Below are 16,206 nucleotides of genomic sequence, written 5' to 3'. Positions count from 1 at the left end.
TTCTGTACAGGCTGTAACAGACGACAGTTTATGATGTATAAAGCTTTCAAGCGGAACAAACGCACTAAGGATTATCCAAAACTAAATCCAGGCCAGTGCCAGCTTTTGCTATCTTGTCTTATGTCCTGCACCAGAGAGTGTAGTATCCTTATCAGTGGTGTAAACAAGAGAGGTTAGTGGTTTTACACACTTCATAAAGCCGTGTATAGAGATCTGACCCGATTAGCAGTGATGCACCATAGTGAGATTGATTGTCTCGAAATACGATTATGGAATAACACTGTTTGGGCCTTTAGTGTTTGGTGATTTCATTTTGTTTTTGTTTTTTCTCATCTAGAATGTAGGAGTTTTATATTAATTTGATAATCGAGTAGAACAATCATTGAAGAAAGGGATTGTGGTCAAAATGCCAACCCTCTGGCTTTTCACTGAAATGTTTGTGTACATGTTTTTTTTAGCTTGTAGGAATGGAAAAGGAAAATGTTGGAGGCTAGTTTTAGATACAAAAAATAAATATATAATAAAATAAAAAAAAAAGCTAACCTGCAAGGGTGGCTCCAGCAGCGTAGAGCTGGGAGATTGCAGGCTGGGTCCAGAGGAGTCGGAAGCACTCTGGATCAGCCTGACAGATTCACACTGACACCATGCTCTGGAGGAAAGAACAGCGGCCCGGGAGGAGGAGGAGAAAGAAGGAAGGACACTGGGGGTTGGGGAGGCAGCGTGTGCACTCGGTTAATGCAAGCTCAGAGAGGATGGATACAATTAATTTGATTACTATATGGCCAACTGCAGGTGACAGCAGGGGATTACAGAGATATGAAATATTTATTGCTCTGCATTTAGTAGACTTTCTTCAATTATTCCACAAAGGGAGGGTCGAACGTTTTCTCCTCTTGTTTGCAAGAGAAAAGAATGCTGATGTCTGAAAGAAAGTGGATTTTAATTTTTTTTCTGTTCGTTTGAGTGACAGCTGAAGTGCATTTAAGGCATCAAAAGAGCAAGCCGTCATCTATTCCTCATGAATAAGCTCGTTTTTAAAGCATATTCAAGTTTCATGTTCATTCACCTTCCGGTTATTTGTATCTAGACATGTCATAAAAAAAAGAGTGACACTTGCAGTGCACATGCAGGGTTATTGAAAAACTAATTACATAGGCATGGAGGTTCGCTGTGTTTGCCTGCTTTCTGCCTGATTTATTCCTGTTTGGACTCTGTTGCAGGGCTCCACAGAGAGCGTGCTGCCCCTCGCTAGCTGTCCTTGCCAGAGTGCCATTGACATGATGACTGAGGAGACGGTCTATGCCGATAAAGCCCACGACGTACAAGAAGAATTTGCATCAAATGGTGACCTTAGCTGTCACACCGAGACGTGTGCATGTTGTGTGTGCCATGTGCTTCAGGGTATAGACATGGGCTGGGTTTGGGTTTTATGTGCATCACGTTTGATTATGGTTATTTCTTTGCTTTCCCAGATAACAATCATTTCACGAGGATCTTTACCAAGCTTAAATATGCAGTGATGTAAAACTGAACTGCGAATAATACAGTGACTAATCTTAATCCCATTCATCTGAGTTTAAATCCATAAATGGAATTTATGTAGGTGCGGATGTGGAAGATAATGGCTCAAATTGAATTTGTTTTTGCTCAGGGTTTTTGCGGGCTCTTAAAAAGTCTAACATTTGAAAATATCAATTTTAGGCGTTAAAAAGTCTTAAATTCGCTTTTCTAGGTCTAAAATCATTTTAAACAGGTCTTAATTTTCCGACTTCTGTGTAACGCCACCTCTAATGCTCACTGAAATGCTCCCGGATAGCATCATTGCGTAGCATCATTTTTTTCCCCCCATTGCATCGTATTGCAGTGAACCACATGGTGGCGAATCGAATCAAAATTGGATAAGTCTTAGATTATGTAGAGCAGTGGTCCCCAACCCCCGGGCTGCGGACCAGCACCGGTCCGTTAGTCACCTTAAAGGTCGGTCCGTAAAAATATTTTCTGACATTAAACCGGTCCATGAAAATGTTTTCTGACATTAATCCGGTCTGTGGCACAAAAAAGGTTGGGGACCACTGATGTAGAGCACATGAGACGTAACACATTGTAACTATAGAAAAATTATTCTCTATAACTAGCACATTAGTGTAAATCTGTAAATTGAATTAATTTAAAGAGAGAGAAGAAAATCGAGGGAACGACTGTTTATACCTGCTATAGTGTACATAAATAAAACATTGTCGTCGATGACAAATTGACGTGGTGTTTAAAAAATAACGTAGCTCAACGTGGAGCAAAGATACTTTCAAAGCTGATAGCTGTTAGACAAAAATCTGTGCTTTCTGATTCTGTGCTTTCAGATTTGAGAAGCAACAGCTAAAGTTATCGCTCATTGCAATGACACAGACACTACTGGTGCACTATATGGAAGATTAGATGAAGAAGTGAATGATCGTGATACTTGCAGTGTGCAACACTGTTTTCATTTGTGTTTGTGCTTACATTGTTTAGATCAAGAAGAAATGCGCATGTGTCTCATAGAATTGTTTAACCGTGAAGCCTGTTTTATTTATGTTTGTTTGTTGGTTTTGTAGAATGCCAGCTTATAAGCTCAGCCAGAAGTTCTGCCGGTTATCAGTGGATCACTGGAATCAGCGGTCAATCCTCTGATCATACAAATATCCAGAGCCAGATGGAGCATGCCTTCACCATACTGCAAGGTAACAACCTACAGAGCTCTGGCTCACAGATTCAAACGATTTTTTTCAATTCATTACAATCACTAGCTGTTTTAGTATAAATATAGCACAGGCAAGTGCACTGGTTGTCTCTGGAAATCTGGACTGGCACAGTTAGAGTATTGTCCAGAGGAGAGAGGTTGGGATTAGTCTTAGCAGAGGTGAAGTGGAGAATGAATAAAGGCAAAGAGATGCTGCTGCTTTTGGGCCAATTGCTGAAGTTTTTAGCTTTATTTATTCCTTTATTTTTGGCTTTTTAAAGCACAACTCAACTAGAAACAAATCCACAGACAGCAAATAGTCTTTTTTTGTTCCAAAGTCACTTTCATACATTTTTCTCCTTGTTGTGTTGCAAAATGCGCTTTTAAGAGGTGCATCTGGCCGTAAGTGGCTGCTTTTTATTCACTCGTGCCTTTTAAGAGAGGGTGCGAGCGCAGCGTGTGTCAGGGACCCTGTCCATCACCATGCAAGGATCGTGGGTTCGCCAAACGAGGACAGACACTTCAAATTAAACTGGGAGAATGAAACCAGCGCTTCAAAACACACACATGCTTACACACACGGGCAAAGAGTGCTTGGGTTGTTTTGCCTGCAGAACTTTTAAAGTGCAGGCTTTCATATAAAAAAGACAAAAAAAAGACAGAAAGAAAGCATTTTCCCTAAGAGAGGCATAACATGAAAAGCATATTTAATGTTTATCATCGTACATTCCAAACAGCCTTCACAGTATTGAGACAATATTAAACAGGTTAATATTTAATGAATGCCTTTGTGTGAGCTCAGTCTGTGAAGTACAGAAAGTGGCTGCAAAGGAAAAAACAAACTGGATGGTCTATGAAATTATTACAGGGATCTGGTCCTCGCCTCAAGACCCAGTTGCGGTCTTTTCTTGTCATCCTATTGTGCAACATAAATCAATATTTTAGGTCTCAAATTTTTCTTTAAATCAGATTTTTTTTTCCCAAATCAGATTTAAGACATGTAACAGATGTTATTTACAATGCAAAATATAAGAATCAGTGTGGCACAAGAAGCATCAGCTCCACAATCCCTGAGTCCATTCTAAGCTCAGGCTAATGTATGCATGGTGTTTTAAATTTTTTCTATACCCATGTGGGTTTCCTGCTGCCTCCCAGTTCTCAAAAACATGCTGGTAGGTGGATCGGTGACCTTTTAAATTGCCATAATTGTGAATTAGTGTCTGGGTGTAGATGTACGTGGTGCCCTGTGATGGACTGGCATCTAACCCTTATGTATTCTAGCCTTGTGTCCTTTCTTTCCTAGAAATAGGCTCTGAATTCACTTTAACCCATGAGCAGGTACTAAAGGAGAATGGATGATGATGAGGAAATGCTTTTATTCAGAAATATGTTTACAAGGGACGTTCCATAATGTATCAGGTTAATGTGTTTGAAGTTTTCTTGGTCCCATACTATTTTTTTGGTAAAGATGAAATGTTTTATATTGTAATTTGAATGGTATGAATTTGATAATGACTTTGTGTCTGCCATGTATATAGCCCTGATGCTAACATGGCATCAAAACTTAATAAACAAGCAAACAAATATGATCATGATAATGACAAGTTATTATGGCATGTGTTTGTTGGTAGGTGAATTACAGGAGAAGGGGTGGCAGATGAAGCACATCGTTCTGGTTCACTTGTTTGTAAGAGACATGGAGGACTTTGGGAACGTGAACGCAGTGTACCGCAAATTCTTCAGCCACTGTCCTCCAGCCAGGTAAGGCTGATTTCATTCAATTTCATTCAATTCTGTGATTTCCTCATTTCAGTGTCAGTGTCTGCTCATTGCTGATGATCACATTGTCCATACTATAACAAGATTATATCACTTCTCAATCTGTCCATCCACTCAACCTATTTGTCTGTTAATCTTGGCTTTTCCCCCTTCTTCAGGGTGTGTGTGCAGGCTCGGCTGCCCATGGGTCAGCTCGTGCAGATGGATGTGCTGCTTCATGACTGGTGTGTGGCTCCTGAAGAAGGTAGCTTCCAGCACAGAGACACGCTGCACGTGCAGAGCGTGTCTCATTGGGCACCGGCGAACATCGGGCCCTACAGCCAGGCTGTGAAGGTAAAACCCTGCTAACTGCTGGTCCATTAACTCCTCACACACAACAGACTTGAAAAGAAACGAGACAGGTTCATGACAAAGTACATGTTGTTGTGATGTTGTCCATTCAAGATAGCCAAGTCTGAATAATGACTATATTATAACCAATCTTTTTATTTTTTATTTTTGCCCTCACTGAATGTGTTCTCCAGTTTGTGGTTATACCAGAGTTCCAGATCCAAGTTTGAGCTTCAGCTTTTTCTCTAGGCTTCGTCATCGATACGCTCTCTTCATCATCCATGTGTCTGCTGGCTATAGACTGAGTACAGTGGCATGTCTGTTGCTTTTGTCAGAGGCAGTGAAGTTTGATCTTACTTTGCTCTGATCGTTGGGAGCAATCCCTGTGCTGTTTACTCATTAGGTCGACTAAAAATTTATTTTTTCATATAAACTCATTTTATTTTCTTTCTTTGTTAATAAATGAAATATCTAACCAAAACCCACATATAATTTAATCATCAAGAAAGTAATTATTGATCATTAATAAAGATAGCAAGTAGAATATTTGCATATACAGCATTTCACAGATGTTTCCCTTATACAGAGAGGTTCATTTATACAACTCATCATTTGAGGGTTAAGGGCCCTGCTCAAGGGCCCAGGAGTGGCATCTTGGTAGGGATGAGATTTGTACTCATGACCTTTTGATACAAAGTCCAACATCTTAAACACTGAGCTACCAATGAGCTCCCTATAGGGGTCTTAAAAAGTAAAAAGAAAAATCTAAAATCTAAATATCTAAGTCTTACATTTACATTTAAGTCTTACATTTACTGTTAAATAATTAAAACAGGTCTTAATTTTTCAAAGTCCATGTAACACTACCTTTAATGCTCATTGAAATGCCCCCCGCAGCACTTTAGAATGTTTTTTTGTTGTTTCCTTGGTGTTTTAGTACTTCCTTTCTCTAGTCCAAATATAATTCGATGTATTACGACTACAAATGAGACCAACATGCAACAGACAATCAGATTTCTCTTATTGTTGTGAATCTCTCTTGGATTGTACCACAGGCATAAAACAGATTTTATTTTTTTAAGCTATGGAAAGTTCAAGTTTAGTGATACTTGGCTTGAAAAAAATTAATTTAGGGCTTGGTTAAGGCCAGCTGCTAACAATATATTTGTCTGTTTTTGATGTGGTGATATATGTCTTACATTTCTTTCTTAATGGTCTTAAAAAGTCTTAAATTTGACTTGGTGATACTGGCAGGAACCCTGTATTTATGAAGACCAGAAAATCGTTCCGCATCTTTGAGAGCTTGATTCCTGATGCCATCTGTCTGTTTCAGCAACAATAGCTATGCTCATAAGCACTGGCCAATTGTGGGTGTCTGTGAGCTTATGTATGTGAATCTGCCAGTTGGTAGCTGTAGGGTGATGGGTGGGATGTTGGCAGGTGACCAAAATGTTGGGAGATCTTATGGGTGCTGTAATTGATTTGTTGTATATTCTGTGAATAGACTTCCTTTTTGACCAACTTTGGAAATACCTTATTTAGGCCACACCCACTTCCGACTTAAACCAAAAAATAAATAAATATATATATATATATATATATATATATATATATATATATATATATATATATATATATATAAGCATAAATGAATCAGTAAACAGATCAGGATTAAATCAGATACAGCGTAGGATCTTGTAGAATGTAGGAAAATTAGAAACATGGTGTGGAAACATAAAATCAAGCAAAATGGTCCGTAGTGCACTTAGTCCCAACTCAACTGGTTTGTGCTTGTTTTCCTGCACGTTGTTGTCTAATATGGACTTTGCCATATTGTGTGTTCGGCTTTATATGACCTTGCCCCTGCTGCAAAACCAAACAGTTAATGGAACTCCAAAAGGCTGATGCAGGAAGTGTTAGTGTGGTTGCACGCATGGCTGGCACTACTGTTTACCCATTCGGGGAACGGGATTAAACTTGTCAAGTTACTGTCAACAACACAAGTGTCCATCTCATTGCCGCAGCCTTCATCTTTCCTCAACATTCTCCCATGAGTGAGAACATGTGCGCCACTTTCTCCCCCACAACCAGATCCGGTTTCTCACACACACTAATGACACAGTCAGTGTTGGCCCATAATAAAGCCACACAAGAAGGACACTGATGTTATCAGTGAGGTTTGAGCTTTGTTACTGTAAATCTTTACCGAACTCATATACACACATTGACCACTGGGGCAGAGCGCTGTAATGTAAAACTCTTAAGTCTTATCCTTCTCATCTGTTCATTTCGCCAGCAATCACAGACAGCTAGCATAATCGAGCGATTCAACAGCTCAATCATGGGTAAATGTGCATTCTGCACCCCGTTGCGGGTAACATCCGATGCTCCGTGTTACATTTGCTAAATTGGAAAACTATATTAACAATGTCCTAATGCAGTAGACAGTTTCCCATATTGATACAATTACCCCCTTGCTGTGCCCATGCAGATGCGATGCCCCCCACGTCGCAGTCTTAATGAGAAAGAGTGTTTTGGTGCTGATGGTGCAAGTGTGCCCACCCCCCCATTTTTTTTTTTTTTTTACAGACAGCTTTTATGCTGCAGAGCCGCTGAGGGAATTGCACTCGCAGCCCTCCTCCTCTGCCCAGAAATAATTAGTGATTAATTGTTAAATCCCATTTAAAGGCGAGGAGAATAGCTTAGCTTAGCTTGAGTGCTTTTCAGCATCGCAATTATTTCTCAGAAAAATGTCATATTTTCTCCATTGTTCTGTCATGTTAAGAAATTTCGTAGGGCAAAGAAACACTTTTTCTTTAATTGCGTTATTTTACATTTCAGGAGGATATTAAAAGTTTGCACTAATTGGCTTTAATATAAATGGCCATGGCACTGTCCCTCTGTTGTGGAGATCATTTTTAGTTAGCATTAACATTCCTTGGAGCACTGTCGTAGATGTAATAGTGTATGCCTTTCATAATAAAGAGAGATTCATATGCTATAGATATTTGCGTCAAACTTTTTTCTCAATATGTTTTGCGATCATTTAGGTGACAAGAGTATGGCAGAGAAATTAGGAATTTCTTTGCTGTTTGTTTATGGTGTTTTGTTATCAGTTATAGTGTTGGTTAGGTTCTCATTTCAGGTCATTGACTGTAATGTTAATTTTAGATTTTCTGATAACACAATTTAATTGTTTCTCTTCAAGATGTAACTCAGGTCAGTTCTTCCAGCTAGTTTGTTGTAAATGTTTATAATTTTGGGTTGTTTTTTAGAGCTGACACGTTTTGTTGAAGAGTCAATAATGAAACAATTGACTTATTAATGACTAAGTTTAGTAATATATAAGAAAATTACTAGCATTTGATTTAATGTGTATGTATGTGCACTGTATATATAGATTTTAAATATATAGATTTTGTAGTGCGCTTCTGGAGATTCAGCTCATTCAGTCACAATGGTGTTAGTAAAGTAAGGTACTGATGTAGGATGAGGAGGCCTGGGGTGCATTCAGTGTTCCAATTCAACTTCCCAAAGGTGTTCAGTAAGATGTGTGTGTGTGTGTGTGTGTGTATATATATATATATATATATATATATATAAAGCAGAAGCTGAGGGTCCGCTTGTCAGTGCTCAGACTGTACGCTGCGCACACTGCAACAAGTTACAACGGTTTGCATAGCTGTCATCCCAGATAGAAGCCTCTTCTGAAGCTGGCTCACAAAAAAGACTGCAAACAGTTTACTGAAGACAACCTGTCCAAGAGCATGATTTATTGGAACCATGTCCTGTGGTCTGATGAGATTAAGATAAACTTGTTTGGCTCAGATGGTGTCCAGTATGTGTGGCAACCTGGTGAGGAGAACCAAATAAATTGTGTCTTGCCTACAGTCAAGCATGGTGGTGGTAGCATCATGATCTGGGGGTGCAGTTTTCCAACATAATAACAATCCCAAACACACCACCAAGATAAAAACTGCCTTGCTGTAGGTGAAAGTGATGGAGTGGCCAAGTATATCTCCAGACCTGAACACTTTTGAGCACCTGCTGGACATCCTCAAGCAGAAGGTGAAGATCATTCAGCAGCTCTGTGATGTCATTATGGAGGAGTGAAAGAGGATCCCAGCAACAACCTGTGCAGCTCTGGTAAATTCCATGACCAGAAGGCAGTGCTTATATAACAGTGGTGCTCACACAAAATATTGATATATATATATATATATATATATATATATATATATATATATATATATATATATATATATATATATATATATATATATAGAGCATTATATGAATAAACACATGCCTTTGGCTGCTTGCTTACAATGCACTACCCATATTTTTCTGTGAAAAAGGAAAAAATCTATTTTCTCTCATAACACACGATTAAGCTTGTATGTTGGCAGATGGTTCGGATTGACCCTTCATTAACCAAAGTCTTAGTTAACAGCTTGAGTCCCAAATTGCCCACCAAGGCACACCTTCTAAATTCTATTGCTTCTTGTTCTCCAGAACCCCATCATGAACTCGATCTATGAACTTCGAATTTCTTCAGCATCCTTTCAATTTAGGAACAAACAAAAAGCAGGTTTGTGCTGGAGGTGCAGCTGGTGAAACGTACCCGAGTGAAAATCATGATGAATGCCATACCAAGGGACTGGACCCTTGAAATTCTATTTACTAATCCAATTTAAAGGCTAGGAGGAGACGTAGCAGCACTAGTGCCTGTTTGGGGAATATGTGCTCTCTCCTTCTCCATTAGGAGTGACAGCTTATTCTACACAAACCTCATGTGGACCAACAATTGGATTTGCATTGGATTTTGGAAAGTGTCAAAGTGGACCGCTGCACAGTTGGGAACGGTGGATCTGACGTCCGCAATTAGTGTCAAAGGGAGGAAGTGGCCTCTGCGGTGATACAATTTGAATAATCTCCTTATGGGGGTTAAACATATTAAAACAATGAGGTGGGGCTGTCTGACCTGCTTGTTAGGAAGATCAGGGGTCAAGTCCAGCAGCCATGAAAAGTACAACAACTCAAAAAATCTATGTACGAAAGATATAAATAAACTGATTAGGGATGAGGAAATGCATCTCTGTTAAAAGAGATGGGTGAGCAAAGCTGCGCACAATCACGCTGTGTATTAGCAAGGTGTAAACCCATGAGACTTGTAATGCAGAGATCTTATCAGAAGGTTTGGGTAATCTTTATTGGGAATACTCCAGTTTGTCCTTTTTCAAATGTCCACATGCTCCAAGAGATTTGCCAAACAACAAAACATCCAGTCTCACCAAGAGGGTTTGAACGCAAAAGTGCTCTGTGTAGAGATTAATTAGGACATTTACCTTCATTTTTAATACAGCGAAATTAATCCTGTAAAAGCGAGCAATCCCAAAGGAGGCGCTCATCAGCCCCTGACGATCTCCCATAGACATAATCTATTAAAACAGTGCTTTTATCTCACCTCATCCCTGTCAGATTTTATGGATTTTTTCATAAACACGGCCTATACTTCATAAATGTCTCAATTTTCTAGTCTATTAACATTACTTCAGAAGCACTTGATAAAAGAGGCAGGCACGCGTGAAATAATGCACCAATAATACGAACTGCTGGAGGCTAGAACAGTAGGACGGCACTTTCGGCGATCAAGACGAAACAATGCAAGGATGCTATCAGCTTAGATAAAAGAGCAAACCATTACTGCAAAAAAAAGAGAGGAGGAGGAGGAGAGGAAACAATTGTGGTGGTGTTGAGTTGAGGATATGTGAGTATTTTTATTTACAGATTTGCTACAGTGTGTACAAAAAGCAACAGCTAGTCCTGTCTCGCCTTCATTCAGGTATTTCATCAGCAGTCTGGAGCTATTCTCTCTTCTCCACGTTGTTAGTATAGACTGAGTGGGAGAGGTCTGTATTTTGACAGTCGAGGAAAGTCGTCAGTCAGAAAACGTGCCCTTACTCATCACCTGTTTGGGGAAAGTATTTTCTAGTAGCATCATGCTCATATTCCTTAGTCACCCTTCACCTCAAAATAAAGCTGAGTTCCTCACACATTCTGTGTGACACTTTATGAAGAAGTGAGTGGAATGTAGGGAGACAGTAGCCTAAGGAATGGAAATATTCACCCTTTATCGCCTCTTCCTCCCCCTGAGCCTCGGTCCAGACTCCATTAACTTGACCATTGGGTTTGTGCACACTGACTCACCTGAGCAAGACTGAGGGTCTGATCTGTTTAGATAAGAGTTTTATATGCTTTAAGACAGTACTAAAGCTGCTCTTGGCCCAATAAGGACATCTGATTGTCCCACTGTTTCTTCCTGTCCACTGGGTTTAATGCTACAATATGGATGGGTTTGTTTACAATGGGATAATTGATTTTTCAATGTAAATTCTAAAATGAAAATGGGAAAAAATGGATATTTTATTTAAATTTTTTGTTAATCTGGAAGTATAAGTAGGCAAGTCCACTGGGAAGGTGTTGGCTCAGTTGGTAAGGCAGTTGCATTAAAAAATTAAGGTAAATGTCCTAATTAATCTCTACACACAGAACTTTTGCGTTCGAACACTCTGTACATGGCGATGCTCCAGATGTTTTTTTGTTTGGCAAATCTCTTGCGGGAGAACATGTGGATGAGCATCAAGAACGTTTGATGGAGTATAAGTAGAGTATTCTCACTGAAGATTACTCAAAACTTCAGATAAGATCTCTGCAATTCCAGTCTCAAAGGTTAACACCTTGCTATTACACAATGTGATTGAACACAGATTTGCCCAGCTTCTCTGTAAACAGAGATATTTTCTCATCCCTAATCAGTTTATTTATATCTAATGCAGTTGGTTTGTGTCTGAAGGTTGTGAGTTCAAATTCCAGTCACATTAACTGCCCCTCTTGGGCCCCTGAGCAAGGCCCTTAACTTCATATCTGCTCAGTGGTATGTATGAGATACTTGTGGATACCCAGGATAAGGGCGTCTGCCAAATGCAGTAAATGTCTATATACTATTCTTTAGTTATTCTGTTTTAGCACATCCACCTTGTACATCCAGGATTGTGGGTTCGAATCTTTTATCAACATGTTTTGTTGTCTATTAAACATTGTACTTTTTTTTTTGTTGTTTTGTTGTTTTTTTTAATTGTGAGCAGATTAAAAGATGAGATCAGTGAAGCGCAAACACAGTTTGCATTATTCCCTATATTCCCGACAGCTTCGGTAAAGTTTCTGCTCAGAGATAAATCTTCAGTCTGTTCAACGCCCCGGGTCCAACAACATCCAATCAATCATTGAGGTGCTCTCTTTAGGTGTCAATCATGTTACCTGTCAATCCGGAAAGCTTTTCTCTCGCTTTCAGGCATTCTAGTCTGGTCATGTGTTTTTTTTTTTTTGGGTGTGGCTTTAAACACAGAATGGAAGAGCTGCATTTAGATTTTGGGGTTGATAATAAGTAGATATAGAAAATATATACACTGAATATACAGGAACATTGGAATCAATATCTTTAAGCAGGTTGTAAATATGTTGCATGAATGCTAACATGTTGTATAGCAACGCAGTGGACTGTGGTATGAGGGGAGGGGGATTTCTGACACCCTTGAAGGTTAAGTTCACTGGCAGCAATCGTGTGGAATCATAAGATGTGTTTTGTGCATTAGCTTCCAACACACACCATCGCTAGGGCTTGGTATTAGCTTGTAGCAGGCATGGACACAGGAAGGACCGGACCTGTCAGAGAAGATTCCACCGTACACACCGTTCATTAATGGAACTGCCTTGACAACTCCTGCCTAATTGCCTCCAAGCACCTCTTCATGTATTATGGGTGCTTGACTATCTTGGTTCATGTCCACACACATACACATCAGAGTATGTCAGGACAGTGACCGTCAGCCACCCCTGAACCTGACGGAGAGGACTTTTCCCTTTCAGGTGTGCTCTCTCTCTCTCATGCTTTCGCCTTCTCGGCTCCTCCTCAGCGCTGCACTACTCTAAATACTGTTTTCATCAGTAAAAAGCCTCGGCTCAGAATACACACAGACAGATTGATTTGTGCATTTAAAATTCCGTGGCAGTAATGGAGGCTTTAATGTGGATGAATGTGTTTACACTTCCGCTCGGTTGACAGGTCTCAGAGGACTGTCACACGGCGGTAACACACATCTAAAGCGAGATGCATGGCAGTGCCATTGCAAAACAGGTTCCACCCATCACAGGCCAGTGACAAATTTTCATATGCAGGGTTTCAGGAGACAAGTGCAATTTCGAAGGCATGTTTTAGCCAGAGAATATTCACATTCAAGTGGGATGGATGGGTGGATGGATGGGTGGATGGGTGGATGGATGGGTGAATGGATGGATGGATGGATGGATGGATGGATGGATGGATTTTATCATGCAAAAAGCAGAAAGCACTGTTCTTTCTGATCACTATTTAAAAGGGCACATATTTGATAATCCTTTTACTATAAAAAAGATTTTTTTCAGTACAAAAAAATGACTTTTTCCCTGCACTGTACTATTTGTGTTCAATGATGAGAAGCCAAATCTGACAGAACATATAGCTAAGAGATACATAAACACAAAGACGGAAAAAAGCTCGAGTTCAGTGTTGGACAAATATGCTGAGACTTGTAAGTTTACCCCAGCGAACGGTCAAAACACAGGTGATTGGCCTCTGTGGCGCTTTTGGAATTAGTGGGATTTGTCTTGTACTGTTGCCGTTTGACTCTTTTATCTTCTCGATCTATTTTTAGGCCATTTTCTCTGCTCCCTTAAACGCTGTAATCTCGCCATTCCTTTATGTGGCGGCTGACAGTAAGTGCCTTTCAGTGAAACATGATCATTGGGTCTTCATGCAACAGTGGCCGAGCATTGCAGTTTTGTCTTAATTTATTAAGGAGATGTTAGTTTTTAATGGCAGTAGCTAAAACTGATGGCTCAATGATATTAACATTTATGTTCCATTTACTTTTGGCCACTCGTGTTGTCATTAATTTCTCATCGAGGGCTCCGTTCGAGTTGTAACTTTGAACCTCGTCCATTCATTTTTCATTATCCATTGTCATTTCAGCCAGTTCTACAGATATAAAAGTGTTGTGGATGAGTAATAGACAATGTCCCGTTTTAAGCTGCGCAATGTGAAATTTTACGGAGATTTATTATTCATATAAGTTCCTGGCGATGGGAACATCACTGTTGACATTCTGGTGGATAAACCTAACTTTATGGAGTCATATATATTCAGCCATATGTAATAGAATAATAATTAATGTGTCATTACCTGTAATAATGAAAAAACAAGAAAACTCATTTTAATTGTTGCGTAACTGTAATAATACAAACCTTATGCCTGTATTTATTTGTAAGGCGTTTTTGTTGTTGTTGTTTTTTAATCAGTGCACAAGACAGACACAACTTTATGCATGCCCATGAATTTTAAATAAAGCCGTAATCCCATTCAGAATGATTGAACACAAGAAAGTTGCTGATCGCAAAAGTCAGCATTCACTGCTAATATGAAACCAATAGCAATTAGATCATCACCTCAGTGACCAGATTACTTTTATTTTGAATAAATACCAATTCGTGCTGTAATGTTCCTATGAAGGCAAAAAAAAGGTTGAAGTGATCGGGGTATGTGGCATCTATCGCTGCCTCTCTTTCATGCAGCCATACTGCCATCTTTTGAAAGGATGCTGAACTGCAAGCTGTGTGAAAGGGGGGCATTTCTCTTTTTTTTGGTCCTGATTTCCTGCTGTCCATTATTGAGTTTGTTCATAATATTGTGCAGGTTGTCCCCATGCTGTGAGCAGTGTGTTCTGATTAACCTTGAGTGTACTTAAGGATTTCCTCATGGTGCGGAGAATGTCCACTGGTCAGGCCAGTAGAACACATTGACATTACTCATGTTGTAGATATTTAAATCCCTGTCTTTGTGCGAATGTAAAAAAAAAATTACAAAAAAGCCTGCAGCAGCACTTTGGAGTCGGTTCTGTCTTTTGGAGTTCCCTTCACACACGGGAGCTAGAGACTAGAGAGCGACGACCATCTTAATTATTTCGCACTGACTTGAGGATTCGATTATTACACCAACCGTTTGTTTCTTTTAATAATTGAACTGGAGACGAGCCAGCGAGTTTGTGTCTGAACAGGGGGATAAACGCTGCTGCTTCAGCATCATTCAGCCAGACAACATGCCCCTCAGCTGAAAGTGCAGAACCCTGCCCTCGCTCTTGAATTAGGGAGATTAGCAGCAAAGCGCATAATGCAGGATGATGGAATTTGTCATCATTTGCATTGTCCTGGAAAGATCAGGTTTGATAGAGCGGGGCATTGAGGAGCGTGTCATGTCCCACGGGCAGGTCATAGAGGAATCTTGGCAGAAATGATTTTTGCGTTCTGTGCATCAGTCGTAAAAGACTCACAACCAATTTGTCAAAAAAAATAACCCTATGCAGAGGTTGAGACGGTTTGATGCCAGCTTTTTGCCCTAACACCGAAAGGAAACGTGCCCTCGTTCTCACTCAGACACTTCCTCAGAGATTTTCTTGTTATCCATTTTATTTTCTTGACCAATCCTTTCTTGTTTTTAGTGTAGTCAATATGGCATGAAGATATTAATATTTCTAAACTGGAAAAAAATCTTTTTACCTAACAGAATAAAATGCTGATGGCTACAGTGAGAAATCCCTCTTGTGTAAAACGTGTCAAATAAGCTTTATCTTCCTCATCTGACCTTACTCATACTCCAAACAGCCCATAGATAGAGGAGAGCAATCAGCATAAACTTGACAAAAAGCGACATGACAGTGTTACTTATCCAAGCTGGCATCTCTGGAAGTGGGTATGTTCGGGTCAGACAGCCGGGAAAGCTGGGTATTTACAGCTTCATGCACTGAGCACAGAAAAGAGGTCAGAACCATCACGACTTTCTTAGTCAACCAGATCATCTACAATCATCAGCACTCATACACTTACATACATCTCCTTCCTAAATATCTTCAGTGTATTTTTTTATCAGTGTGCCACATTTGTAGATTTTTCACCCTGCTAAACAAAAAGCAGAAAACGCTGATCGGTGTTCCTCATGGCGACCACTCATTGTGCATTTCGCTGTTATTTATGTCATCGTTTAACGCTGATATTGTGTGACAGTTGAGCATATACGGGTTATGCTTGCTGGAGAGCCCAGGCTACGGAATAACACAACAGAACAATACGAGAAGATTTTTAAAGGAAGGTTGAGTTGTTTTGAGATTCAAAAAAAGGTTCAAAAAAGAAAAGCTCTGAACCTCTGCTGTTTTGGATGTGTTTAAAATGCGGTGTCAGATGATGCAAATTTCCTAAGGGCGGAACTCACCACGAGCCCATCACTGATCATC

At 39.8% G+C, this 16,206-nt stretch overlaps 1 protein-coding gene across 2 annotated transcripts in view; it reads left to right on the top strand.

Moving 5' to 3' along the window:
- The window catches only part of dph6 (diphthamine biosynthesis 6), a 63,773-nt gene that overhangs the window by 30,276 nt on the left and 17,291 nt on the right, over positions 1–16,206 (top strand). Inside the window, exons 9-12 of one of the 2 annotated variants that reach the window (XM_046855437.1) lie at positions 1,221–1,401; positions 2,592–2,717; positions 4,348–4,477; positions 4,654–4,828. In XM_046855437.1, the coding sequence (XP_046711393.1) occupies positions 1,221–1,401; positions 2,592–2,717; positions 4,348–4,477; positions 4,654–4,828 (612 nt within the window). The remainder of the gene's footprint in view (positions 1–1,220; positions 1,402–2,591; positions 2,718–4,347; positions 4,478–4,653; positions 4,829–16,206) is intronic. The other variant, XM_046855438.1, reaches the window with a different exon arrangement.

The sequence above is a fragment of the Silurus meridionalis genome, chromosome 8, assembly GCF_014805685.1.
Source record: "Silurus meridionalis isolate SWU-2019-XX chromosome 8, ASM1480568v1, whole genome shotgun sequence".
NCBI lineage: Eukaryota > Metazoa > Chordata > Actinopteri > Siluriformes > Siluridae > Silurus > Silurus meridionalis.
The sequence above is the reverse complement of the archived record's forward strand: the minus strand, read 5'-3'. Positions and strand labels throughout refer to the sequence as shown.